General features: G+C 44.1%; 1 protein-coding gene across 1 annotated transcript in view; it reads left to right on the top strand.

Moving 5' to 3' along the window:
• fam120c (family with sequence similarity 120C) overlaps positions 1–27,849 on the top strand; it is a 158,552-nt gene that overhangs the window by 16,037 nt on the left and 114,666 nt on the right. The window contains exons 2-4 of the mRNA XM_037684632.1: positions 3,137–3,383; positions 3,535–3,617; positions 17,741–17,869. Of these exons, the coding sequence (XP_037540560.1) occupies positions 3,137–3,383; positions 3,535–3,617; positions 17,741–17,869 (459 nt within the window). The remainder of the gene's footprint in view (positions 1–3,136; positions 3,384–3,534; positions 3,618–17,740; positions 17,870–27,849) is intronic.

Raw genomic sequence — 27,849 nt, 5'->3', positions numbered from 1 at the left:
TCCCTTCCCACAGACTTCCCACTGAGGTGTCTTGATACAGCACTCTGGGAACAGCCTATTCGTTCAGCAATTTCTTTCTGTGTCTTACCCTCTTGCTTGAGGGTGTCAATGATGGCCTTCTGGACAGCAGTCAGGTCGGCAGTCTTACCCATGATTGTGGTTTTGAGTAATGAACAAGGCTGGGAGTTTTTAAAAGCCTCAGGAATCTTTTGCAGGTGTTTAGAGTTACGTCGTTGATTCAGATGGTTAGGTTAATAGCTTGTTTAGAGAACCTTTTCATGATATGCTCATTTTTTGGGACAGGCATTTTGGGTTTTCATGAGCTGTATGCCATAATCATCAGTATTAAAACAATTAAAGACCTGAAATATTTCAGTTGGTGTGCAATGAATCTGAAATATATGAAAGTTTCATTTTTATCATTACATTATGGAAAATAATGACCTTTATCACAATATGCTAATTTTTTTAGAAGGACCTGTATGTATATAATTATCTTAAATTTAGAATACAACATAACATTTTTCAATATTTTCTTTTATAAGATTCATTGGTACATAAAGTGGTTGTAAAATTGTTAAACAGGTTTTTCATTTATTTTATTTCATTAATAAAATAGCACTGTGTTGTATATTCACCTTAAGCCTCATAATTGTGGTAATGCTTTGATATCTTATAAAAAATTAAATGTTAAACTAATAATGTTTTTGTTGTTCTCTACATTTCCTTAACCAGACCAGACCTTGGTACTGCAGGATGAACTCGAGTGTCCCAGTCCTGGACCGTTACTTTAACCAAGAAGATCCTAGACCAGATTTCTGATGAAGCAGGGAGTCTCTGGCAGTGTTGCTTCATCTCCTGGACCTGGATCCACAACATGGTTGGGGGCCCACAATTGAGACCCTGCTGTTCCTTTTCTGGCTGGCAGGTGGAACATCCTGCAGGATGGTCTCTGGAGTGTTTGTGATACCTCGTTCTACTGTCCACTGCATCGTCCATCACATGATGGAAGAAGTGTCCATTCACCACCAGGTCATCCACCTCCTTAAACACCCAGAGGACCTGGAGGTGGTGTCCCGTGGGTTTGCAGGGCTGGCACGACACAGAGCCTTTTGTTTTGAATGAACTTACTGTTAATAAAATTAATTTTTGACAACTACTAGTTTTTGTAATCACTTTATTTTTTCAAAATTAAAACAAAAAACACCTTTTTCAAGAACATAAAAAGCAACCATCAATTAATTTATTTGCAGTTCTTTTGAGAATTGTAAAAAGTCTCTCCATTCTCTCCCTACTTACATTTGCTCTTCTCTTCTGTTTCATATCTTCTCTGATTAATTGAAATAAATCATCTTCTCTGTCCTGCTGCCTCTTTCTTCCATCTCCATTCCTCTGTTTGTTCCTCAGCCCTTTCTTCCTGGTCACCCACTGCTGCACTTGGACCTGGAGTGTCCTCAGTGATGGAGGCAATTAGGACAGGAGCTGCAGTGGAAGGTCTCTGTCCATCTGTCCTAAAACCTCGTCCATGAGGACAAACCAGGGTCAAGTTGTAGCACTGGGCTTCCCACTAACTCCTTCCCCTGACCTGCCTGGATATTTGCAGTCCTGAACAGATGAAACAAGACATCACAGTTGGTAAAAGAGCAACAAACTTTTTTTTTAACTTTACATGCTGCATGTACAAATTATATTCTTCATTACACATGCACATACTTTGTATTTAGTTTTTAGGTTGTCCCGTTTCTTTTTAGCCTGTGGAGGAGTTACCTTCCCCTGCAGGCCCATAATCTCCAAAATTATCCAAATTACATCAACATGAAATGAATGAAGAGGGGAAACATGGAAAATAATGTCTTAAACACACACAGAAAAACTGCAGTTTTCACAACACAAGAGGAACTATACTTCATTAGGATCGCAGGTTATGTACAGTATGAGGGTTAATGAAACTGTACTCGGAAGCATAAGGTTAATAAATGGATTCATTCTTGTACCTCCATGCCACAGCTGCACAGTGTTTTGTACCAGTGAAAATGCGGCTGTTCTCATGCTGAAGCTCAATAAAAGCTTCAGTCTGCTCCTTGCTACCTAAAAAAAAAAAGCTTAGCGGCGAAAGTACCATGGGACCCCGCTATACGAGCTGATTGCCAACTAAAAATAATACAAAAATGTCTATGCAAATGACAAAAGCCTATCATCCACTTTAAATCATAACCGCTTTACGCTTTTAATTTTTTAATCCCACATTTTAACATACTTGGATTTAAAAATGACTCGCTCGCTGCTTCGTCCGCCATTGCAACCAGAATTTTCTATGCCCGCAATGCATCATGGGATAGGGTGGGTTGCGAAGGATACACGGGACCCGTTCTACAAATGGGGGGAAGGAGGCTGCATTCGTGGGCCGCATTGAAGGAGTCTTCGAATTGGGACAAGCCTCGGCGCCTCGCTGTGACGTAATCGGCCTTCGAAGGATGCGGCCGCTGGATTAGGACACACCCTAAGAGTTTATAAAAAAGAACAGTACTTGTTACTCTTAGGTCCCAAAATGGTCACTCTCATAAAAGTTTATAAGGGTTTTTTTCCATGTTCACTGTGTCGAAGCTTTTCAGTAACTTTAAGAACCAACTATAGATGTGAAGTTGTTCTTTTATGTAGTATTTATGCATTATTGCATGTCTTGTCCATCTTGTGGTGGAGCAAGCACATATTGGAGCAGAGAAACGTCTGAATCATGCAGGATAATGACACTTGAGGACCAGGATTGTACTCTCCTGGTGTAAAGAACCTGGCCAGGGGTGGATCTAGAAAAAATATTGATGGGGTGGCCGGAGGGCAGGATATCTGTTGATGAGAGGAAAAGTGTGTCCTCCAAAACTGGACTTTTTCTATCAATCCTCATACATACACCTCACACTTTAGAGGTAAAACTGGTATCAGTTGCAAATACAAATTAGTGGTTATAAAGGTAAAATATAAATTAAAAGTTTTGGTTCTCTGTGTCATTGGACTCCTGTCACTCCCAAAAGAGCATTTTCAATGGTTTAGAAAATGCTTTTAAGAAAGAAATGTGATCAAGTTTTAACCAAATGTTTTAGTTCACTGGAAACTGACTTTCCTGACTCCATTTTTGCAGGTTGTACAGACTTTGGAGGACCACCACCAGGAAGTGCTGTCTCTCTACAGGGACTTTGGATTCTCTGGCTTGATTGCTCAGGACTCCGAGTTTGCCCTCTGCAACGTGCCTGCCTATTTTTCTTCACACGCACTCAAACTAAGCTGGAACGGCAAGAACCTGACCACACATCAGTATCTGCTCTCAGAGGCTGCCAGGCAGCTTGGGCTGAAAACGCAACACCTGCCACTTTTTGCTGCTCTGCTGGGTGAGGAGCGTAACTTTTCGCATATGTCAGCCTCTATCACAAACTTTAAAGGCCTTATTGATAAAGGCCACTTCACTGTAATTGCTGTACTTTTATCTATTGTCTATGTTTGTGGACTTGGCATATATTTGAAAACGTTTCTTACTTGCAGGAAATCATATTCTGCCTGATGAAGACCTGGCTGCCTTCCACTGGAGTCTGCTAGGACCAGAACACCCACTTGCTTCCCTCAAGGTAAATGCTTCAGTTTTTGGAGTTTGCAGTGTACTTAAGAAAAACTGCAAACTTCTTAAAAACCAGACAAAAGTTTTCTCTGAAATCCTACAAGTGGTTTTGACTTTTGTGTTAAATTATTTGTTTAAACTGTTGGTGGAAAAGAAAGTTACTGTAATTGCTGGGCTACAGAACACATCTGACTGTAGGGCTGTTGTAAACTAATATTTTAGTAATCGAGGAATCTATAGAATATTCTTGCGATTAATCGAGCAATTGAAAACAAAGTTTGTCAGGTTCTGCAGTAACCACTCATTTTACACGAAAAAGAACATTAAGTAAATAATCCATTTAAATCCTCTTTTAAAAATATTTTATTTTAAAATGTAATAACATGTTGAACCTCCATTTCTCTGAAGTGTAGAAAAAATTACATTAACATGAAATAGAAAACAAATTAAAGCAAAAACAGTAAACACTGCCCTTTATAAATTCAACTTGAAAGACTGAGGTACAACAAAATCCACTTGTGCGTTTTCAAGGATCAAAGTTTCTATTGTCATTTACATATTTGGTGCACGTGGTGGAACGAAATCGTGTACACGGGGTAAGTTACATCCAACAAAAGTATAAAATGTAAAGAAAAACAATAATAAGATCTAAGATAACTAAGAAATACACTAAACTAAGAATACACTATACCATACCATTTTATTTATAGAGCACTTAAAACAGCTACAAGGCCAACCAAAGTGCTGTACAGACAGAACAACAGGTAACACACAAAGCAAAATACAAAATGAGGTAAATCAGAATATAGACATAAAAACGATGCAGATAATGACGACTAACCAGTGTGGAGCATACAGGATCAAACACAGATCATCTGGTGTTGAAAGCTACTGAATAGTAGTGAGTTTTTAAACGGGACTTGAAAACCGAGAGGGAGGGGGCCTGTCTGACAAGCAGAGGTAACTCGTTCCAAAGTCTTGGTCCTGCTACAGAGACGGCCCTGTCACCTCTGCGCTTAAGACGAGTTCCTGGAACTGTGAGGAGCAACTGGTCCGCTGACCTCAGGGAACGTGGTGAGACATACGGTTGTAGCAGATCAGAGAGACGGGAAGGGGGGGGGGGGGGGACTGTTCAGTGATTTGTAGACATACATGAGTATTTTGAACTGGATTCGAAAGTGAACCGGTGACTAATTACTAATAGTACCCAAGCTGAACAGCAGCAGCACGAACATGAGTCGGTGAGAAGGTGAGTGGATGAATACAGGGTGAAATGAAAGATTTTATTTTTCAAAACCAACATATATGAATGGTGTTTTTGCAAATAACATCGATATGCCTTTCTTAAATGTCTCAACATACAAGTGTGTATGTTAATGAACGTTGCTCAAGTCTTTAAAGGAGCCTATGGTTGCAGTGGAGGAAAGTGAGCATGTCGACATGCTCTTAACTGAGGCTTGCCCTGCGCTTAGATGCAATGTTTCCTGCTGCAGAAAAAAGCCGTTCTGATGGCGTAGATGTTGCTGGGATACACAGAAATGACTTTGCAAGCTTTGAGAGTGTTGGATAGTGTGCTGCATTTGATTTCCACCATGGCAGTGGACTCTCCTTCCTGGACAGTGCATGCTCTCCAAAGTACAAACCGGATTCCAAAAAAGTTGGGACACTAAACAAATTGTGAATAAAAACTGAATGCAATGATGTGGAGATGGCAAATGTCAATATTTTATTCAGAATATAATATTTTAAAGGAAAAATATGTTGATTCAAAATTTCACAGTGTCAACAAATCCCAAAAAAGTTGGGACAAGTAGCAATAAGTGGCTGGAAAAAGGAAATTGAGCATATAATGAACAGCTGGAAGACCAATTAACACTAATTAGGTCAATTGACAACATGATTGGTATAAAAAGAGCTTCTCAGAGTGTCAGTGTCTCTCAGAAGCCAAGATGGTAAGAGGATCACCATTTCCACCATTGTTGCGCAGAAAGATAGTGCAGCAATACCAGAATGGTGTTACCCAGCGTAAAATAGCAAAGACTTTTAAGTTATCATCATCAACCGTGCATAACATCATCAAAAGATTCAGAGAATCTGGAACAATCGCTGTGTGTAAGGGTCAAGGCCGTAAAACTCTACTGGATGCTCGTGATCTCCGGGCCCTCAAACGTCACTGCACCTCAAACAGGAATGCCACTGTCAAGGAAATAACAGAATGGGCTCAGGAATACTTCCAGAAAGCATTGTCAGTGAACACAATCCACCGTGCCATCTGCCGTTGCCAGCTAAAACTCTACAGTGCAAAGAGGAAGCCATTTCTAAGCAAACTCCACAAGCTCAGACGTTTGCACTGGGCCAGGGGTCATTTAAAATGGAGTGTGGCAAAATGGAAGACTGTTCTGTGGTCAGATGAGTCACGATTTGAAGTTCTTTATGGAACACTGGGACGCCATGTCATCCGGACCAGAGAGGACAAGGATAGCCCAAGTTGTTATCAACACTTCGTTCAGAAGCCTGCATCACTGATGGTATGGGGTTGCATGAGTGCTTGTGGCATGGGCAGCTTGCATGTCTGGAAAGGCACCATTAATGCAGAGAACTATGTTCAGGTTCTAGAACAACATATGCTCCCATCTAGACGTCATCTCTTTCAGGGAAGACCCTGCATTTTTCAACACGATAATGCCAGACCACATTCTGCAGCAATCACAACATCATGGCTACGTAGGAGAAGGATCCGGGTACTGAAATGGCCAGCCTGCAGTCCAGATCTTTCACTTATAGAGAACATTTGGCGCATCATAAAGAGGAAGGTGCCACAAAGAAGGCCCAAGATGATTTAACAGTTAGAGGCCTGTATTAGACATGAATGGGAGAGCATTCCTATTTCTAAACTGGAGAAACTGGTCTCCTCTGTCCCCAGACGTCTGTTGAGTGTTGTAAGAAGAAGGGGGGATGCCACACTGTGGTAAAAATGGACTTGTCCCAACTTTTTTGGGATTTGTTGACACCATGAAATTTGGAAACAACAGATTTTTCCCTTAAAATGAAACATTCTCTCAGTTTAAACTTTTGATCTGTGATTTGTGTTCTATTCTGAATAAAATATTAGATGTTGGCACCTCCACATCATTGCATTCAGTTTTTATTCGCAATTTGTTTAGTGTCCCAACTTTTTTGCAATCCGGTTTGTATATCAAGACCTCCTTTTGGACACTTTGGTTCAAATGCTGCTCCTTGTCCTCTTCCTCACTTGTACTGGAGTCAGAAGAACACAGTAGATTATCCTGATGCATGCTCAATAATCCAGGTAGAAAAATCTAAAAAAGTTAAATCTGGTCCTCTGGACATTCAAAAAAAAAACAAAAAACAAAGCAAATCAACAAAAAAAAAAATGTAGAAACGTTTCGTCTCTCATCCTGAGGACTTCCTCAGTCTGAGGTGCTGTATTCAGCTCAGTCTCTTAAATAGCACCTTCTCAGAGTGGATCAACCAGTTTGCTGCTGACAACCAAAACCAGCTGATCACATGCTCAAGAAGGACCATCAGCCTAACAATGGATCATTAGCACCTGATGGCTGTTTACTGTTCACAGAGGGCTGAGTGATACTAACAATCACAGCATTGTAAGAGGGGGACAGTTGAACATGGAGGCCTCCACCCCTGTTTAATGATGGACGATTTATTTTCACAAAGATGGCCAGGAGGAGGGAGGAGTAAAGGAAGCCAATACCGGAAGCGCTACCGGAAGCGCTAGCGTTGTGTAACACAAAAACCTTCCGGCTAGAAAAATGAAAGTGACTGCGGAAGTCTCTCGGATGAGAGACGAAATGTTTCTACATTTTTTTGTTTTTTGTTTTTTGTTGTTGTTTTGCTTTGTTTTGTTTTTTTGAATGTCCAGAGGACCAGATTTAACTTTTTTAGAAAGTGAACAGTTTAACGAAGCTTCAAGGCAGATAAATTTGCCTCCAGGATTTTTTGTAATCGAGGTCCTCGAATGATACGAGGAATTGTTTCAGTCCTAAACCTGTGTATACTAAATCTAAGATAAAACGTAATTTTGTACATAAATAAAACGTGCCGGTTATTAAGCTGCGGGTCTCCACCGTTCATCAGAATCTGTGCCCAGCTCGGGGCATTATGTGCAGCTCTTCTTGTAGTACAAGAATCAGCCACTGTATGGTGTTTCACAGACTATAGCTTGGTTTGAGGATGCTTTAATTGAAACCGTGTGTCACTGAATTATTTTCAACCATCACAGAAAAATCTAAATGCTGTAAAATAATGTTTATTGGAAAACTGAATGGAATCTTTGTTAGAAATTGATTAAGATGGTAATGTCAAAGTTTGAGTTTGTGCATTGAGTTCTGCAGACTTGTAATTGTAAATGGTAAAAATACATTGCTATTTTTATTAAGACTGTATTATTATTTAGTCTTGATTGCTTAGCTGTAAACAAATATGACGGTAGTAATAAATGCAGGCTAATCCCAGTTTTCAGTCATAAACAGCAGCAAGAAGAAAAAAAATCCTACCAACTCATGTACCGTATTTTCCACCGTACTTGTTGCACCGGCCTATATGTTGCATCAGTCCAAATATGTCCAAAATAGCAGAAAAAATCATAAATATGTTGCTTTGCTGTATACGTCGCATCTATTATGCGCCACCACTGATGCATCACGTTTGTTACGCGTCACTGCTGGCAACCCGGAAATTTGGGCCTGTGTTGTGCCAATAATCGATGGGCTGCCAAATGGCAGGAGTGTGCATGGGAGGACTTTAAAAAGAATTTAACAAGATTAACACTTAAAAACAATTGTTTGCTTGAAATTATAGTAAAGGTGTGTCGCAGTCTAACTTTTGCTTAATAAATTAGGGCTGCAACTAACGATAATTCAATAATCGATCCATCAGCCGATTTATTTTTTCGATTAATCGGGGGGAGAAAAAGTTTTAATTTCCACCCCTTTATTCCAAAATTGAACATTTGACTGACATAGCAATTCACACAAAAAAACAGGTTGCTATTTGACTATTCTGTTAGTAAAATATTGAATTAAAAAAAAATTTAATCAAATAGTTTAAAAAAAATTAATGTACACAAAAATATATACAAATGTATCTTTATACGTGCACAATATGTAGCTACTTTGTGAAATGTGTCCTTGAGGGAAGAGTGTAACCTGGATTAAAAGTGTGGATTATTGTAACCTGGATTAAAAGTGTGGATTATTGTAACCTGGATTAAAAGTGTGGATTATTGTAACCTGGATTAAAAGTGTGGAATATTGTAACCTGGATTAAAAGTGTGGATTATTGTAACCTGGATTAAAAGTGTGGATTATTGTAGTGAAGCCTTCGTCTTCAACCAACGACAGAGGCCTCATGTCAGTGATGATCATTTAAGGATGATTTCAGTGAAGACAGCTGCTGTTGTTGTGTCCATGATGTCTGTCCATCATGAAGGATGTTGTTGTTGTTCTATTTCATATAGGCTTCGCCCTTTAAGGCTGTCGCTGATGGGTTTATCCCGATATGCGAAGCATTGCACTGAAAAATTTAGTCCACGCCTACCTGCTGTGTGGGCCCCACCCGGTCCGTATAAATTACGTTAAGAGCGGGTAATCGGCTGCCAAAATAGCTTTTTTCTTCAGCGAGCTAATAGCACTGTCAGAAGAACGAAGAAGGAAAGTTGTGTAGATGACCAAGTGTCGGTTTGCTGGATGTGTGTTGATGACACGATGTGGAAATAAACATCATTTTATGATGAAGTGTCTTTTAGCCAGGCTGTCAGCACGGATGATCTGACAGCGGCCCCATCACACACAAATCACGAATGAGCCTTTTAAGGTTGTTTCATTCACTGCCGGCGGTGCCAACACGCGCTCCCGCTGCACGAGCAGCCTTCACCTATAAGGCGCTGCGTTATGAAAGCGCGCACGCATCTCTCAGCGCCCGCCGTTCACGTCAACGTAAACGTGAGACCGTGGTACGAGCCCAGTAACGTATCTCGCTCTCGGCAGGAGCGACATGCTTTTTCACCGCACTGGTGTCAAACGCGCGCTCCCGCAGCGTCAACAGTTTCACAAGCCTCACAGCGGCTCCGCTCCTTCATCCTTGAAGAAGGTTTTCTGAATTAATACTGCAGCTCGTGGAATCACTCAAAAGCTCACGTGATTCGCAGCCAAGAATGAACGTGTTCTGTAGACCGAGCCCAGCGGTAACCTCGCCCCACCGATGCCGCGCGCTGCTTCCTGACCACACTGGTGTCAAACGCGCGCTCCCGCGGCAATCCTGGCTCCCCGAGCGTTTACACGGAGCAGCGGCACACAACGTGAGTACAACACAGATGAGCTGCGTCCCGCAGTATCAGCAAACGCACAACGATTTGCATGCTCGGGGGCGCGTTTTTTCTTTCTCCTTCAGCGCGCATCAGCTCACATCAGCATTCATGTGAGTTCACAGCATAAACGCGTGCTCGCTTTATAACTTTATAAACGAGTGGCAATGAGTGCACGCTCCAGACGGATGGGCGAACCGTTTTCATCAGGGGATTCACGCTGCAGTACAGCTCAAACCCCGGTGCGGAAGAACTCTAATGACGTTTTCTGTCATTTCTAGAACAGATCTCGTCCCCTCTCGCAGAAGCTCAGGAAATTCTGATTTAAATGTAATTTCCAGAGTCTCAGAAGGAGAGGAAAACGCAGGGTTCTTCTCTCGTCACTCCCTGGTCCCAACGAACCAGAAAGATGAGATTTATTCTAGATTTGTCAATTTTGAACTGTGAGAAACAACATTCCATTAATTCGCCCGAGCCGTTCTGCAGCCGCCGCACAGAGCAGGGAGGAGAATTCTGCTTTATCTGGACATCTGCTGCTGAGCAGTGTTGCACGGGGTTTTTTGAATATGATTCACCACTTTGCCTCTGTGCTGCGGAATCATCAGGGTTTTTGATTCACACAGACAGCAAGTGACTGTTGCATACATAACTGGCAGGAGATGTATGCGCTGAACCCATGTGCCACATTGCGAGACAGATGCTGTGTGGGGCACACCCAATCTGCTCTCCAGTGGAGTAGGGTACATCTCCTGTGTTCTGAACAGGGGACGGATGTGATGTCCAAAGACGGTCCTTTACGGCACGGGGACCTGGGACCTTCCATCCAGAGCTATGGCTCAGACGCGGCAGAAATCCTGCGAGCGGCTGTGGACGTGTAGCAACACGAGAGAACGCTCAATGTCAACTATAATTATCATGGAGACACGGGACGATCCACCACTAGGGGTGGACGTGTCTGCTCACAGCCTGTGGTCGTAATGCTTTTTCACCTCCCTCACTCCCTCTGATATCACGGTTTTCTGAACCGAGCTCAGGAGGAGGGATTGACAGCTCTTCTGTCCCAAGTGCGTGAACGCATCATGGTTCCCAGTCCTACGACACTTGTTATCAGGGCGCTCGTGGAACCTGCCGTGGAGGGAGGACGCTCTCCTCCAGGCGGGAGGAGCGATCAGGAGTTAATCAGAATAGGCCAGCACCTGTGGTCTGGCTGCTGTGCGGATCCTTTTGAGAGGATGGATCTCTCTCAAGATGTGGTGCTTACGATTCAGGATTCACGTGCTGCAACCACCACAGCGCTGTTCACATCAAGTGGTCAGTTTTTCAGCGCTGCTGTACAGAGAAAGGTGTAGAGGCCATTTCATGTTCACTAGGTGGTGTGCCGTCCTTTCTGCAGCAGCTGATGGACAGAGATCTGGCGTTCAGCTCGAGGAAAACGTTCACTGCGGCCATCTCTTCCTGTCACGAAAATTTCGAGACAGAACAGCTTTAATCATCTGCTGATGAAACGTTTTGTAAAAGGTGTACAGACAAGGCGTAGAGGCCACTTCATGTCCACTGGACGACATGCTGTCCTTTTCTGCAGCAGTCGATGGACAGAAATCTGGCGTTCAGCACGATTATCGTATGCTACAGCCATGTTTTCTTCTTGTCTCAAAGTTGTCAGAGACAGAACAACCTTTAATCATCCTCTGACGGAGCATTTTGACTCAGATTGAAATAGCAGCTGTGGGCCTATTTGCGACACGAGAAAACGCTGTGTCAATTATGGTTTTCTCTGAGCCCACGAGACGAACCACCGCTGGGGGTGGATGCGTTTGCCCACAGCCAATGGCCCAAAATGCTTCTGTATGCGTTTCCTCCACCTCCTCTTGATTTTACGGTTCCTGAACCAAGTGCAGGAGGAGGGATTGACAGGTCTCCTGGTGGCCCCCGAACGCGTGAACGCACCATGGTTCCCAGTCCTGCAACGCCTGCTGTCGGGGCGCCCGTGGAAACTGCCGTGGAGGGAGGACGTTCTCCTCCAGGCAGGAGGAGCAACCAGGAGTTACCCAGAAATAGGCCAGCACCTGTGGTCTGGCTGCTGAGCGGATCTGCTTAGAGAGGATGGGTCTCCCACAGGATGTAGTGCGCACAATTCAGGTTTCACGTGCTGCATCTACCACAGTGCTGTACACTTCAAAGCGGACAGCTTTTCAGCGCTGGTGTACAGAGAAGGGTGTAGAGGCCACCTCATGTCCACTAGGTGGCGTGCTGTTCCTTCTGCAGCAGCTGATAGACAGAAATTTGGCGTCCAGCTCGATTAAAATGTACGCTGCAGCCATCTCTTCCTGCCACGAAGGTTTCGGAGACAGAACAGCTTTTAATCATCCGCTGATGGAAGCGTTTTCTAAAAGGTGTACAGAGACGCAGGCTTGTTTCACTCCCACTTGTTCCACAGTGGGGTTTAATACTGGTCCTGCGGGCCCTGATCAAAGCTCCATTTGAGCCTCTGGATCAGGTTCCACTTAAATTCTTGTCTCTTTAAACAGCCCTGCTGCTGGCTTTAACATCCACTAAGAGGGTGAGTGATTTATCTGCCCTCTCTGTCGCGCCGTCATGTCTCAGAATTCAGGCTGACAGCAGCTCAGCTGATTTAAGACCAAAACCCAGCTTTTATGCCTAAAAACATCACAAGCTCTTTTAAATCAAGAGTGATATCGTTGGAGGGGTTTTTCTCCCCCTCCCCCCCACAGATCAGAAGAAGAAGCATCTTTCCATCTTCTCTGTCCGGTGTGAGCGTTGACGTGTTACATAGCGTGCACAGCTGTAATGCGTCAACATCTGTTTGTGCATTATATAGATGCATCTGCAGGTCGCCCGTTATCCACCCAGCGCTTGTCACACTGGCTGTGTGAGGCCATTTCTGAAGCCTACAGAGCATCAGATTTAGAGCCTCCTGTCAACCTCAGAGCACACTCGACCAGGGGTATCGCATCTTGGACTGCTTTGCATAATGGTATAACAATGCAGGACATTTGCACTGTGGCCGCGTGGTCAACACCCTGCTCATTTATTCGCTTTTATCTACGTGATGTGACGGTTCGTCCCATGACACATTCTGTCCTTAGTGTTTACAGAATGAATATTGTTGTTTCAGGGAACTCCGTTTAACTCACATCTGTCTGCATGCATTACAGTGTGAGATGTTATCAATCACAAATTGTGATTGTTATTTTGGTTCTATTGTCACCAATCAGTTCATTTGATTAATAATCAGTTCTCCTGTTATTATTAATCTGTTCATACTGTTCAGCTGTAAACCGGTTGGTTCATGGCTCTTTCAGCTTTTTTCCCTCCCCGTTGAAATTTTCCGGGGTGTTCATGCATTCAGAACGCATAGTTACACAACATGCGTCTGTGCATGGCACACATAATTACGCAATGCATAATTACGCACATGGTGAGCTGAGTGACAAGACGTTTTTTGGGCAAGCTTCTGCTTCATACGGTGTTCGAATGGACCCAGTGAGACGAGGACCACATCCGCTTCGCCCTTAACCCACTAGCAACAGCCTTAAAGGGCGAAGCCTATACGAAATAGAACGTTGGTTACGTACTGTAACCCCAGATTCTATGAGTATAGGCGTAGCCCTTTAAGCGTCGGGCCTCACTGGCTCCTAATTGGCTGAAGAAAAAGCTATTTTGGGAGCCGATTACCCGCTCTTAACGTAATTTATATGGACCGGGTGGGACCCACACAGCAGGTGGGCGTGGACTAAATTTTACAGTGTGATGCTTCGCATATCGGGATAAACCCACAAAGTGACAGCCTTAAAGGGCTACGCCTATACTCATAGAATCTGTGGTTACAGTATGTAACCAACGTTTTCTGGAATGAGAGAGTAAATATGTATTGTAGCATAATTTATAGCAACTCAAGAAATGCCTTGCTTCACTTACAGTGTTAGGTTCAGGCAAAAGTAGCTGAGAGCAATTAAACACACTGTAGTATGCTCAAAGGCTAGGTTAGCTTCAAGCTCCACTACAGTCATATTTTAATAACGGGTTCTCTCTTTTTCGAGCTACTTACAGATATGTGACAGAGGTACTGTGTTGTCGATGGTTTAATCAGTGACATGAGACATTAATTTTCTTTGACCCATCAAAATAAATGTGGTCATTTATTAACAGAATCAAAATTTAACATCAAAACATTGTACACTTGATTATACTGATCGGCTCTGATTATTAAAACTTGGCACGTTTTACTTAAATAAAACAACAGACATTTCTGAAGATATCTGGATTAATTACTGGCAAGATTGAAGTTTAAAGATGGGAAAAATGGAGGAGTTTAAATGTAGAGAAAATGTGGAGGAAGATGTATATCTGTAGACCAGGACAACACGCTCCTTTCAAACGCAGCTCGCCGTGGTACACTTGTAGTGAAACCAGTGACGACTCTTTACCTTGGCAGAGGATGGGTCAGCTGCGGTCAAGAGGTCCCTGGCACACTACCTGTCAGCGTCTCCTCAGGGCGGCTGCGACTCGGCAGAAGTCGTGAGATACTCCGTTCCACAGAACAAACTTCCTCAGCAGTTATAGGGCATTCGCCGGGTGGAGCCACAGCGAGGCGTCGTGACCCCGGCAGAGATGGATGACTCCATCAGACTGGAAGACTGAGTCCGAAGTTCCACTCAGCAGTGGAAAAACTCCAGAACTCCAGAACTACTCCACAGTACTCCAAGAGACTCAGAAGAACTCCGAGGAACTCCAGCCGAACTCCATCAGAACAAGCAGAACTAACTGAACTCCCCCAACTGATGGAACTAGGAAGTGTCGACTTTTAAAGAGTTCTGCTTCTGGTCACTTTTAGGAAGTCCTGATTGGTTGAAGGAACCAACAGGTGTGTAGTTTTAGTGACGTCAGAGGGTCATTACCAGTCAAGAAAACTGCCGGAATGTTTTGAGAACGGTTAGTTACAGAAGAGAAAATATTTTGGAGAAATGACAGACTTACAGGTGCCAGTTTTCTTATTTACTGTCTGAGAGGTTTAAAAACACGACAGCTCGTTCCAACAACTTGCTTCTTGACTGTCTCCGACTTTTGACCGACATCACTCCTTTCTCATTTCAGACAGAAGATCAAAATGCATAATTACTTTGTAACATAGACATTTAACTTGATTTCTACTTTGAATGAGGATTAAAAAATCATTAATACTGTTTCACAGTTGATTTAAAATGAGTGGTTCACTTCAACATTTAGAAATGGTATGAACTAAACACACTTTTGATTATCAAGACATTGTAACATAGTAATGATAATATAAAAAGAGAGTGTTCTTTCAATTGATTAGTTCAGGATACAATTAGAAAGTCTCTGGATGAGCTAATTTGTATTTCTGGATTCAAATCAATGAAATATCAGTTCCTGTCCCATGAAGGTCTTCAGAGGCAGGTTTGATCGGAGGCCTAGTCCACTACAACACACACACACACATATATATATATATAAAATACTTAATTACACACAATTGAGTAGATGTAATAAATTACTTTAATTCATGTTTAAATGCAATTCATCCTGCCATACATGCAGTGTCTTCAGACTTTGCCAGCAAATTAAAAGTTGAAGCTTAATCATTAAATTATTATCTTTGTGTTAGATTTATTTATAAATCACATTTAAACACTGCTTGTTCCAATTAAATTAAATACACGTTCTCTATCACCGTCATTAATCAGATAACAAGCAGCAGCTTCAGCTCCAGAGAGACTGACGTTACGTTTTCTCTCTTGAAATGAAACAAATGTAGAATATTATAGAGACTCACCTGCAACACATGAAGAGTTGTATCAGCTCCTTCCTCCTCCTCGTGACTCTGACATGTTTGTGTTTCATCTCCGTGGTTCTCCCGTGTCGTGTCATCACTTTTCAAAGCTGCATGTTTCAGTTTTTATCTTTGTGAAGAGCTCCCGCACTTTGGAGAACTTGAGTCAAACAGTTTTCTCTGCGTCAGTCATTTGTAAAATTTACTTAATTTCATTTGCAAACAGTCTCTGCTCTGCTTCCTCCTCGCTCTGTTCAACTCGTACTGCAGAGTTTTTTATTTACTTTATTCAGTCAATCAGCATTGACAATGAACTGCAGGTGAACAAAACGACTCTGCAGCGCCGTGAGAGACGCATAATCGCGTGACACAACAAATCGATAATGAAATTCGTTGCCAACGCTTTTAATCATCGAATTTTATCGATTCCTTGTTGCAGCCTTATAATAAATATACTTTGACAGTCAAATCAGCTGTATCTCCAATCTCGATTCACGGAAGCGGCAGGCACGCGCAGAGGGATAAGCCTTCGCGTTTCTTTGAAATTTAACAAGATAAACGCCTAAAAACAATTTCTTGTTTGCTCGAAATTATAGTAAATGTGTGTTTCAGTGTATTGTTTGCTTAATAAATGCACTTTGATGGTCAAATCAGCTGTATTTCAAAAGCTGATACATGGAAGTAGATGTGTGCACGTGACGAGTCACTGTGCAAATTTATCAGGATAGCCACCTAAAAACAATGTCTTTGCTCAAAATTATAGCAAAGGTGTGTCTCAGCTGAACTATTCCTTAAAAATGCACTTTAATGGTCAAATCAGCTTAAATTCAAAAATGGTTTTGCTGCCTCAATTCTGCGAAGCGTGCACATGCAGTGGACGAGCCGCTGCATTTCTTTAGAATTTAACAAGATAGCCACCTAAAAAAAAATTGTTTGTTCGAAATTAGAGCAAAGGTGTGTCTCAGTCTAACATTTGATTAATAAATGCACTTTAATGGTCAAGTCAGCTGCATTTTGTCGGGGCGGTGCAGCTGGTTTGATGGTTCCAAGCAGTGAGCGGAATAAAAGTGAGGAGGCTATGGCAGGCCAATTGAGTCATTAATAGCTGGTGAAGATTCTCAGTCATCCAGGACATTGTAAATTCAAAAAAAGTTCAAGAAAAAAAAATCTATAAAGTATAATAAATAAAGTCCAGTTGTTTTTGTCTTGAACTTTTATGAATTTGTCATTATAGCCACATTTACCTATTACATGATACAATGACATGCCATACCGCTATTACTAGTCTGCTGCCATCAAGTGGCTGAAAGTGGTACTGCTCTTTTCTCTTTTTTTTTTCAGTTTTGTCTGTTGAGCCGCCCTTCTGTCTGAATCCAAAATATTTCCACAGAGTTTATTTAAATCCAGCAGGAGAGTGAATTTCAGTATCTGTGTTTTCTGCCTCGTCTGTCATGTTGCTGAGGTGGCCACAGAGCACTGCTGTGCACGGAAATGGTGACACAGACTTGCCTTGGGAATTTCAAAATAAAAGTATATTTTAAAGATGACGATATGAATCGATGATTTAGTTTTGCCACAATATAATTTTCATCATTCATCCATTATCTTTACCCACTTTTTCCATTCCGGGTCGTGGGGGTCACTGATACCCATGTCCAGCAGTCACTATGTGAGAGTTGGAGGACACCTGGACAGGTCTCCAGTCCATCATAGAGACGCACTTAAAGACAAATGAGACAAACAACCATTCACACTTTCATGTAGGAACAGTTTGGTTACCAGTCAGCCTAACATGCATGTCTGTGGGAGGAAACCGGAGTACCATGTTATCATTAAATGAATAATATCTTTTTTTTAGCCACAAACAAAATGTCAAACAGACATAGGGGTTGTCTAGTAGCCTTTTTAATGCACCTCATAATATTTGGTACACTGTTACTCTTCTCTAAACTCCGTATTTGTCTTTCTGCCATGTCAGGTGCGAGCCCATCAGTTGGTGCTGCCACCATGTGAAGTTGTGATCAAAGCTGTCTCAGAATTCGTCTCCTCCATCAAAGAACTGGGAAACCTTGATGCCATCGCCAGGGATGTCTTCAAACAATCACAGGTTGGCTATGTGCACACTGAACAACTTTGCTGGCTAATGTTCATTGTTCAAGGGATGAGGATTAATTTATACAACATGTAAAGGGATGCCCAAACTATTTTGAATTAAGATCTACTTTTGAAGTTGCCAGTTTGCCGAGGTCTACTTGTCTCGTCTCATTATCAAACATATTGTTACAGTTCTAGTCCAAGATAATCCATGGGTCATATGTTGAGCGTCTCCCCACTCCTCACCTCCACAAAGGCCAGCACATCCAGCAGAGTACATTGATCCCTCACCTATTGCAGGGGTTATGTTCCAGAGACCTCCACAATAGGTGAAAATCCACGAAGTAGCAGTGTTTTATTTTTTATTATTTAGATATATATTAAGGCTTTATAAACCCTTCCCACACACTTACAAACATTTCCCACTCTTTCATTAACCTTTCCCTGTAATGAATTTAGTAGAGGACTTGAAAATTTAACTAGACACAGCGCGTTCAATCAGCTTTATTTTACAAAGACTGGTGGAAGTCGGCACACGTCTGTGGAAAGGCACTGGAAAGTCTGAGGAGGAAGAGGATGAGTTCATGACTGTGGAAGGACTGTGAGCTTGAACAGAGCTCCGAAAAAGAAAAAAAAAATCCACTAACTTTTAGAGCTCAGATCGAGGGACTTGATCCAGTGGTTAAACTCACTTCCCCAGGTAGAGGATTGGGGCGGATGGAGAGTACTGTCACCACGAGAACGGAGCCCTGAGTGGGGTTGTTGCTTAGTTTGGATCCGTCTAGAGCTCAGTGGGTTAGTCAGAGAAAAGGCAAGGGCCATACAGAGGGAGACAGGCTTCAAACTACTTAAGAGGTTCAGGCAATACTCGGAGGTTAGGCTCAGAAAAAAGGTCCGTGTCCAGAAATCAGAAGCTTGCCAGGTGTCCAACATGGTCTAGGCAAAACAGGAAAATCCAGGGCACAGAAACTTGATCAAAATGAGGGGATCAACCAGGAGAATGAGATACCATAATTTCTTTTGCTCTCAATAGTGTAATGCAAAACTTTAATTATATTTTTGTGTTTTTTAATAAAATTACTCATAACTTTGAACTTTTAGGGGTGGAGATGTTTTTAAGAGCATGAGCGTAAATGTGAAGGAATAGCTCTGATATGATATTAGGAAGCTTGTTAAAATTATATATTTTTTTAGTTTTACAGTCACTCTTTGTCAGGCGAGTTGAAAAATATGCAGTTTAATCCTTCAAATGTGCAGATATGACCGCGCGCTTTCACCTGTCTGCTCCAGACCACGCCGATGATTTTCTCTATTCACCACACACGTGGGCAATGTGGACTGAATGGAGGGGAAAAAAAGAACGTTGGTTACGTACTGTAACCCCAGATTCTATGAGTATAAGCGCAGCCCTTTAAGGCTATCGCTAGGGGGTTTATCCCTTCACGTGCAGCGCAGCACTGAAAACTTTAGTCCACGCCCACCCGCTGTGTGGGTCTCACCCCCGGTCCGTATAAATTATGGTGAGACGGGCAGTCGGCTCCCAAATAGCTTTTTTTCTTCAGCCATTTAGGAACCAGTGAGGCCCAGAGCTTAAAGGGCTGCCCCTATACTCATAGAATCTGTGGTTACAGTACGTAATCAACGTTCTATTTCATATAGGTTTCGCCCTTTAAGCAGGATGTAGTCTATGCCTCACTGGGTCCATTCAGACACAATATGAAGCGCCCGCTTGCACCAAAAAACATTTAATCACTCAGCCTTCTGTGTGCGTAATTACGTGCTGCGTAATTACGCGTTCCATGCACAGGAGCGCCCCGGAGAGAAAAGGTTTCCGACGGGAAAAAAGGGAAGGCTGAAAATGGTGAGAATGGAAAAGAACAGAGGTTACAAATTGTAACCGTGTAACAGTGAGCAGAGCAGGTCAACAGCTCTTCAATCTGAACTGATTAATAACAATTGAACTGATTAGTAATCAAATGAACTGATTGGTAACAGTAGTCATGAACTGATTAGTAACAATAAAAGCAGCAGTTTTGAACTTGTGACTGATAATAAATATCTCGCACTGTAATTGCATGCAGTCAGATGTGAGTTTAAAACGAAATTCCATGAAACAAGTAAAATTCATTCTGTTAGAACACTGAGAACAGAATGGGTCATGGAGAAAGCAGAAACATCACGCAGATAGAAGTGAATAAGTGAACAAGGCGATGCCCAAGCGGCCGCCGTACAAATGTCCTCCACTGTCATCCCTCCATGCAAAGCTGTAGAAGATGCAATTCCTCTGGTGGAATGAGCTCCGAGATTCTCTGGAGGCTCCAATCCTGATGCCCTGTAAGCTTCAGAAATGGCCTCACACAGCCAGTGTGAAAGGCGCTGAGTGGATAATGGGTGGTCTGCAGAGATGTCCCTATAATGTACAAATAGACGCTGAGTCTGTCGCAGAGGAGCCGCGCATGCTATGTAACATGTCAGCGCGCGCACAGGACAGAGGAGATGAATTGATGCTTCCTCCTCTGATTTGTGAGGGGGGGGGGGGATAAAACCCCTCCAATGTTATCATTCTCGATTTAAATGAACTTGTGATGTTTTTTGGTATGAAAGCTGGGTTAGGTCTCAGCGCAGCTGAGCTGCCATTAGCTTGAATCCTGAGGCATGAGGGGGCAGCAGAGAGCGCAGATAAATTGCTCACTCTCTTTACTGATGTCAAAGCCAACAGCAGGGCTGTTTTAAGTGACAGAAATTTAAGTGACACCTGATCTAAAGTCTCGAAAGGAGCTTTGATCAGAGCTCGCAGAACCATCGTTAGGTCCCACTGTAGAGCTAGTGGGCGTGACGCCGGTCTGTGTCTCCGTACACCTTTTAGGAAATGCTTCATCAGCGGGTGATTAAAAACTGTTCTGTCTACGAAGTCCTCGTGACAGGAAGAAATAGCTGCAGCATAAGTTTTAATTGTGCTGAAAGCTAAATTTCTGTCCATCAGCTGATGCAGAAAGGACAACACGCCACCTAGTGGACATGAGATGGCCTCTACACATTTTTTCATGTACCAGCGCTGAAAAGCTGTCCACTTTGATGTGTACAGCACTGTGGTGGAAGCAGCACGTGAGTCTTAGATTGTGCGCACCACTTCCTGAGAGAGACCCGTTTTCTCTAAGTGGATCCGCTCAGTGGCTAGACCCAAAGGTGCTGGCTTATTTCTAAGTGACTCCTGATTGCTCCTCCCGCCTGGAGGAGAGCATAGTTTCTCCACAGCAGTTTCCACGGCCGGCCCGATAACAGACGTTGCAGGTTTGGGAACCACGGGGTGCTCACGCGCTCGGGTGCTACAAGAATGGCTGACAGTTCTTCCTCACGGACTCAGTTCAGAAACTGTGGGACTGGACTGGAGGAAACGCGTAAAGGATCATTTTTGGCCACAGGCTGTGGGCAAAAGCATCCACTCCTAATAATGAGTCGTCCCATGGTCTCAGTGAGAATCATAATTGACACTGGGTGTTCTCCTGTGTGGCGAACAGATCCTCTGCTGCTCGGCCGAACCTGCTCCAAATTCGAGAAATCAGCTTGAGATGGAGGCTCCAGTCTCCGTGGCGAGGACCGCTCCTGGAAATTATGTCCGCTCCTCTGTTCAGGATGCCGGGGATGTACACTGCTCTGATGGAGAGCAGGTTTTTGTGTGCCCAACACAGCAGCTGTTTCGCAATGCGTAACAGTTGGTCTGAGCGCACGCCTCCCTGCTGGTTTATGTAAGCTGCAGTCACTTTGTTGTCTGTGTGGACCAGACCATGTTGATTCCTCAACAGGGGAGCAAAATGCTGAATCACATTCCAAACTGTTAGACATTCCAAAACGTTTATATGAGCTGATGTGTGAGCTGGCCACAGCACCCCCACCGCCTGAGACAGGCACGTTCCTCCCCAGCCTGACAGGGACGCGTCTGTGAAAACCAAGATGTGTGACGTAGGCCTGCTGATAGGAACTCCCTCTGACAGAGTTAGAGGGTTTCCCCAGTGATTCAGGTCGGTTCCCACGGAGGGGGGCACAGAGATCATCCGCCTCTTCTGACGCACCGGATCTATGCGCAGGTGGGCAAACCATCTTTGAAGGACTCTCATGTGGAGTAAGCCCAGCGGAACCACAGCGTGAGCTGAGGACATCGTACCCAAAAGTTTCTACGGCTTGATCAGGTGGCGCACAGTTTCCGACACGTCTTTCGACTTCTTCGACTTTTCAAGCATGGCCTTGAAATTGGCCCCGAACAGTGCGTCCGTCGTGATGGGGCCCTCCAACAGGTCCTTCTGCAGCTTCTCCGGCATGGATGGGTAGAGTCGGCGCCAGGTGGACCTCTGGATCATCGTCATCCAGGCATCGATGCAAGACGGGCAGACCGCAGAGGGGGCGCACAGGTTCAGGATGACATCAGACGCTTTGCAGAGCGAGCTCCTCTTCTCTTCAAGCAGGTCTGTGTCCTCCAGCCTTTTGGAAATGCTGTAGGCCAGCAGGGTGACATTGTTGTTCGCTGCAGCCGCCTGGAAAGCACACTGGTGGGCTCGATTGGAGAGCGACGTCACCGTCTGGTCGTGTCTCCCTGGAGGGACAGTACGTTGGTCCAACCTGGACACTTTTGCTACGAGTGCTTCCGCCAGGCTTGGCTCCGTGGGGGCACCGAGAGAAAATTCCGCTCAGTAAACCCCTCCACTCTGGTGATGGGTACGAAGGTGGAGACGGGCGCCCTCAGCTTACCATGTCCGGCTGCAGCCTCGTTCCAGTAGGACGTCACTGCTGGGAAAGGAGGCCAGATGGGGTCAGGGCGGCAAGCCGGGGTGGAGCCAAACCTTCCCACTAAATCATCTGATCTGGGCGGGGGAAGGACAGGGACGGAAAGTCCCTTTGTGTCAGCCGCCTGCAGGATTATGTCGGGCATCTCCTAGAGGAGGGCACCGACGGTTGGGAGCCGTGTGTTCGCCGATGCGGAAAGGCCCGGGGGGGTGGGAGGGGTTGAGCATCCGCTCGGCTCCCCGTTCCAACACTACGCTCTTCAGCAGGGAATGAGCAGCAGGACTTCTGCTGACGTCGCCTTTTCTGGATGAATCATCCGATTCGCTCCGTGACACTGCGTCAAAAAAGGCGATGGTGTCGTCCAGCGAACAGTTCGCCGTCACGGAGAGGCACTCCTCAATGTTAGCCTTGAACAAGGCTGCTCGTCTCTGCTTCTCCTCAGGAGGGAGGAGGTCACAGGGATGGCAGGAGGAGGCGAGGTCGGCATGGCGTTGACCCAGGCATCCTTCACAGATGTCGTGCCAATCGAAACTCAAAATGTAGCCGGCCTTGCAGGACGGGCACAGGCAGATGGTGCTGGTGCTGGACATCGTGTTCTTGTAAAAGCAGTGCTGGTTGCTTGCTGAAGAAAAAATGGGAGCCTATTACTCGGTCTCACCGTAATTTATACGGACCGGGGGTGAGGCCCACACAGCAGATGGGCGTAGACTAAAGTTTTCAATGCTGCGCGTGAAGGGATAAACCCACTAGCGATAGCATTAAAGGGTGAAGCCTATACGAAATAGAACTTATCTGTGCATGCACACCTAATAGAAACTGAAACTAACCACTTAAAACTTTTTTCTCATTTATTTATTTATATTTATTTATTCATTCATTTTCTGTGTGGCCTGGTACCAATTGACCCACGGACTGGTTACCGTCCGTGGCCTGAAGGTTTGGGATCACTGATCTAAAGCCCCTGAGTGGCTCCTGAGTTATTGGAGACGCTGTCTGCTCTGTGGTACACAGTCCTGATGACTCCTAACGTGCTCCAAAATGTGATGTGAGTCAAACTGCAAATACTGGTCTGTGTGAGTGGGTTTACAGTACAACTCGGTTTGCAAATGTCCTCTATCAGAGACTGATTTGGTGGTGTTCCTGAAAAGGATGTCAAGGCTCTCTTTTCTACCTCCTCCATGTATAGGTTGGCAACGATAGGAGAAACTTGAGACCCCATAGCACACCCATGTTTCTGCCTATAATATTGTTCCCTATATTTGAAGTAGGTTGACTGCAAGCACAGTTTCAAGAGTTGACACAGTTGTTCTGTGGAGCTCACAGGAGCCAGGCTGAAGGAGAAATCCCACACAAGACAGGCTCTAGAGCAATGTGGATATCCTAACTGGGCCTTCCTGAAAGCAGAGAAGAAACCCAAACAGGACTCCAGTCAGCCAACAGGTGAAAAGGAGGAACCCAGACCCAGACCAGTGGTCATTCCATATGTTGAGGGAGTATCAGAGAAACTGAGACGTTTATTTTCTAAACATAACGTCCCAGTGGCTTTTAAACCCCAAAATACATTACGACAAAGACTGGTTCATCCCAAAGATCCAGTCCCCCGGCACAAACAGAGTAATGTTGTGTATGCTGTTCAGTGTCAGGAGGGCTGTGATCAGTCTTACATCGGGGAAACAAAACAGCCACTGGCCAAAAGGATGGCCCAGTACTGAAGAGCAACACCATCAGGCCAGGACTCTGCGGTCTACACTCATCTCCAGGTCAGAGGTCACTCTTTCAGGGATGAAGATGTTCACATCCTGGACAGAGAGAAACGATGGTTTGAGAGAGGAGTAAAGGAGGCCATCTTTGTGAAAAGAAACCGTCCATCATTAAACAGGGGTGGAGGCCTCCGGGTTCAACTGTCCCCATCTTACAATGCTGTGATTGCTAGTATCACTCAACCTCCTGTGAATAGCAAACAGCCATCAGGGTGTTAGGCTGATGGTCCTTCTTGATCATGTGAGAAGCTGGTTTTGGTTGTCAGCAGCAAACTGGTTGATCCACTCTGAGAAGGTGCTAGTTAAGAGACTGAGCTGAATACAGCACCTCCAACTGAGGATGTCTCTCGGATGAGAGACGAAACGTTTCTACATTTATTTTAGTTGTTTTCCTTTGTTTTGTTTTTTGAATGTCCAGAGGACCAGATTTAACTTTTTTAGATTATTCTACCTGGATTATTGAGCATGCATCAGGCTAAAATGTTGGACTTGTTTTATGCAAATGTCAAGGATTCATACATCACTAAAGCTAGACCCCCCTGTTGGCAAATCAGATCACAATCTTGTGTTTCACTGCTCAAAATATAAACCCCTTGTTCAGAGGCAACCTGTAGTAAAGAGAACAGTGAGAAAATGGTCAATAGAACCTGAAGAAGCCCTGCAGGGTTATTAGGCTACAGACTGGTATGCACTGTGCCTGCCACATGGAGAGGGCATCAGTGCCATGACTGAGTGTGTTACCGACTATATAAACTTCTGTGTAAACTACACCATCCCCACCAGAACAGTGAGATGCTTCGCCAGTAACAAACCCTGGATCACCACTGACCTTAAGGAAATGCTAAACAAGAAAAAAAGAGCCTTCAGGAGGGAGACACATCTCCATTTCATTGAATGTTGTGGACAATGAAGTTGAATTGATTGATTGATTAATTGATTGATTTATTGATTGATTGATTGAGACAGGGAATTATTGAGGAGTACACAGAAGCAACTAAAAGTCAAGGTAAGAAACAGCAAGGAGGTGTACAAGAAGAAGCTGGAGAGCAAGCTCTAGCAGAACAATATCAGAGAGGTGTGGTCAGGGATGAGAAAGATCACAGGCTTCAAGCAGAAGGAGGATCAGAAGGATGGAAGCCTGGACAGAGCCAATGAACTGAACACTTTCTTCAATAGGTTCAGTTCAGGAAAAAGCTCAGCATCCTCCTCTTTTGCCCACAGCCAAACAAACATACCACCCTCCTTTGACCCAAGGCTGTCCTGTCACACCTCAAATATTGTATCTTCCACCTCAGTCATGGACCTGTCTTCTTCTACATGTTGGTCTTCAACTAAATCAGAAAATGCTGATACCTCCTTTGCCTCCCCCCTCTGAATCTCCAGAAGTCAGGTGATGAAGCAGCTGGAGAGACTGAACCAGAATAAGGCTGCAGGTCCAGATGGTGTCAGTCCCAGAGTCCTGATGGTCTGTACAGAGCAGCTCTGTGGGGTTCTGCAGCACCTCTTCAACCTTAGCCTGACCCAGGAGAAGGTTCTAGTGTTGTGGAAAACATCCTCCCTTGTTCCAATACCAAATAAACCTCACCCATCAGTCCTCAATGACTATACCCTACCACTTTATTTATAAAGCACTTAAAACAACGACGAGGCTAACCAAAGTGCTGTACTGACAGATCAACAGGTAACACACAAAGCAAAATACAAAATGAGGTAAATCAGAATATAGACATAAAAACGATGCAGATAATAACGACTAAACAGTGTGGAGCATACAGGATCTCAAAACAGATCATCTGGTGTTGAAAGCCACCGAATAGTAGTGGGTTTTTAAATGGGACTTGAAAACAGAGAGGGAGGGGGCCTGTCTGACAAGCAGAGGTAACTCGTTCCAAAGTCTTGGTCCTGCTACAGAGAAGGCCCTGTCACCTCTGTGCTTAAGACGAGATCCTGGAACTGTGAGGAGCAACTGGTCCGCTGACCTCAGGGAACGTGGTGGGACATACGGTTGTAGCAGATCAGAGAGATTTTGGGGGGGGCTGTTCAGCAGTGATTTGTAGACAAACATGAGTATTTTGAACTGGATTCGAAAGTGAACCGGTAACCAGTGCAGTGAGGCCAAAACTGGTGTAATGTGCTCTCTTTTGCCTGTACTATAGACCTGTTGCCCTGACATCCCACATCATGAAGGTCCTAGAGAGACTTCTGCTGATCCACCTGACTAAACAAACAAGCACATATCAGGACCCACTGCAGTTTGTTTATCAGCGTGGACTTGGGAGTTGAAGATGCCATCATACACCTGCTTCAGCAAACTCACAGTCATCTAGAAAAGGCAGACAGCACTGTGAGAGTCATGTTCTTTGATTTCTCCAGTGCATTTAACACAATCCAGCCTGATTTACTGTCATAAACTCCAGAAGACTCAGGTGGAGGCCTCAACAATCACCTGGATCAAAGACTACCTGACAAACAGACCACAGTTTGTGAGACTGAAGGGTTGTGTGTCTGACCAGGTGGTCAGTAGCTCAGGAGCACCACAGGGGACTGTACTCTCACCATTCCTTTTCACTCCGTACACCTCAGATTTCCAGTACAAAACAGACTCCTGTCATCTGCAGAAATATTCTGATGACTCTGCAGTGGTCGGGTGGATCAGAGATGGACAAGAAGCTGAGTACAGGGAACTGGTGGACCGCTTTGTGGCATGGTGTGGAAACAATCATCTCATCTTGAATGTGAACAAAACAAAGGAGATAATTGTAGATTTCAGGAGACACAGGAACAGATCCAACCCTATTTCCATCATGGGAGAAGAAGTGGAGGTGGTGGAGAAGTATAAATACCTTGGAGTTCACCTGGACAACAGACTGGACTGGAAATGCAACAGTGAAGTGTCTACAAGAAGGGACAGAGCAGACTGTACTTCTTGAGGAAGCTGAAGTCCTTCAATGTTTGCAGCAAGATGCTGCATATCTTCTATAAGTCTGTTGTAGAGAGCGCTGTCTCTTCTGCCATCATCTGTTGGGGGAGCAGCACCAGAGCAAGTGACTTAAAAAAGATCAACAAGCTCATAAGGAAGGCTGGCTCAGTTCTGGAGACTCCTCTAGAACCTTTGGAGATGATTGTACAAAGAAGGATTCTTCATAAAATGAATAACATTCTCAGTCAACCCTCAGCATCCTCTTCATCAGACTGTCATACAACAACAGACTGTCATACAACAACAGACTGTCATACAACAACAGACTATCATACAACAACAGACTGTCATACAACAGACTGTCATACAACAACAGACTGTCATACAACAACAGACTATCATACAACAACAGACTGTCATACAACAACAGACTGTCATACAACAACAGACTATCATACAACAACAGACTGTCATACAACAGACTGTCATACAACAACAGACTGTCATACAACAACAGACTATCATACAACAACA

The sequence above is a fragment of the Nematolebias whitei genome, chromosome 11 (assembly GCF_014905685.2).
Source record: "Nematolebias whitei isolate Nwh7 chromosome 11, NemWhi1, whole genome shotgun sequence".
NCBI classification, from domain to species: Eukaryota; Metazoa; Chordata; class Actinopteri; order Cyprinodontiformes; family Rivulidae; genus Nematolebias; species Nematolebias whitei.
The sequence above is the reverse complement of the archived record's forward strand: the minus strand, read 5'-3'. Positions and strand labels throughout refer to the sequence as shown.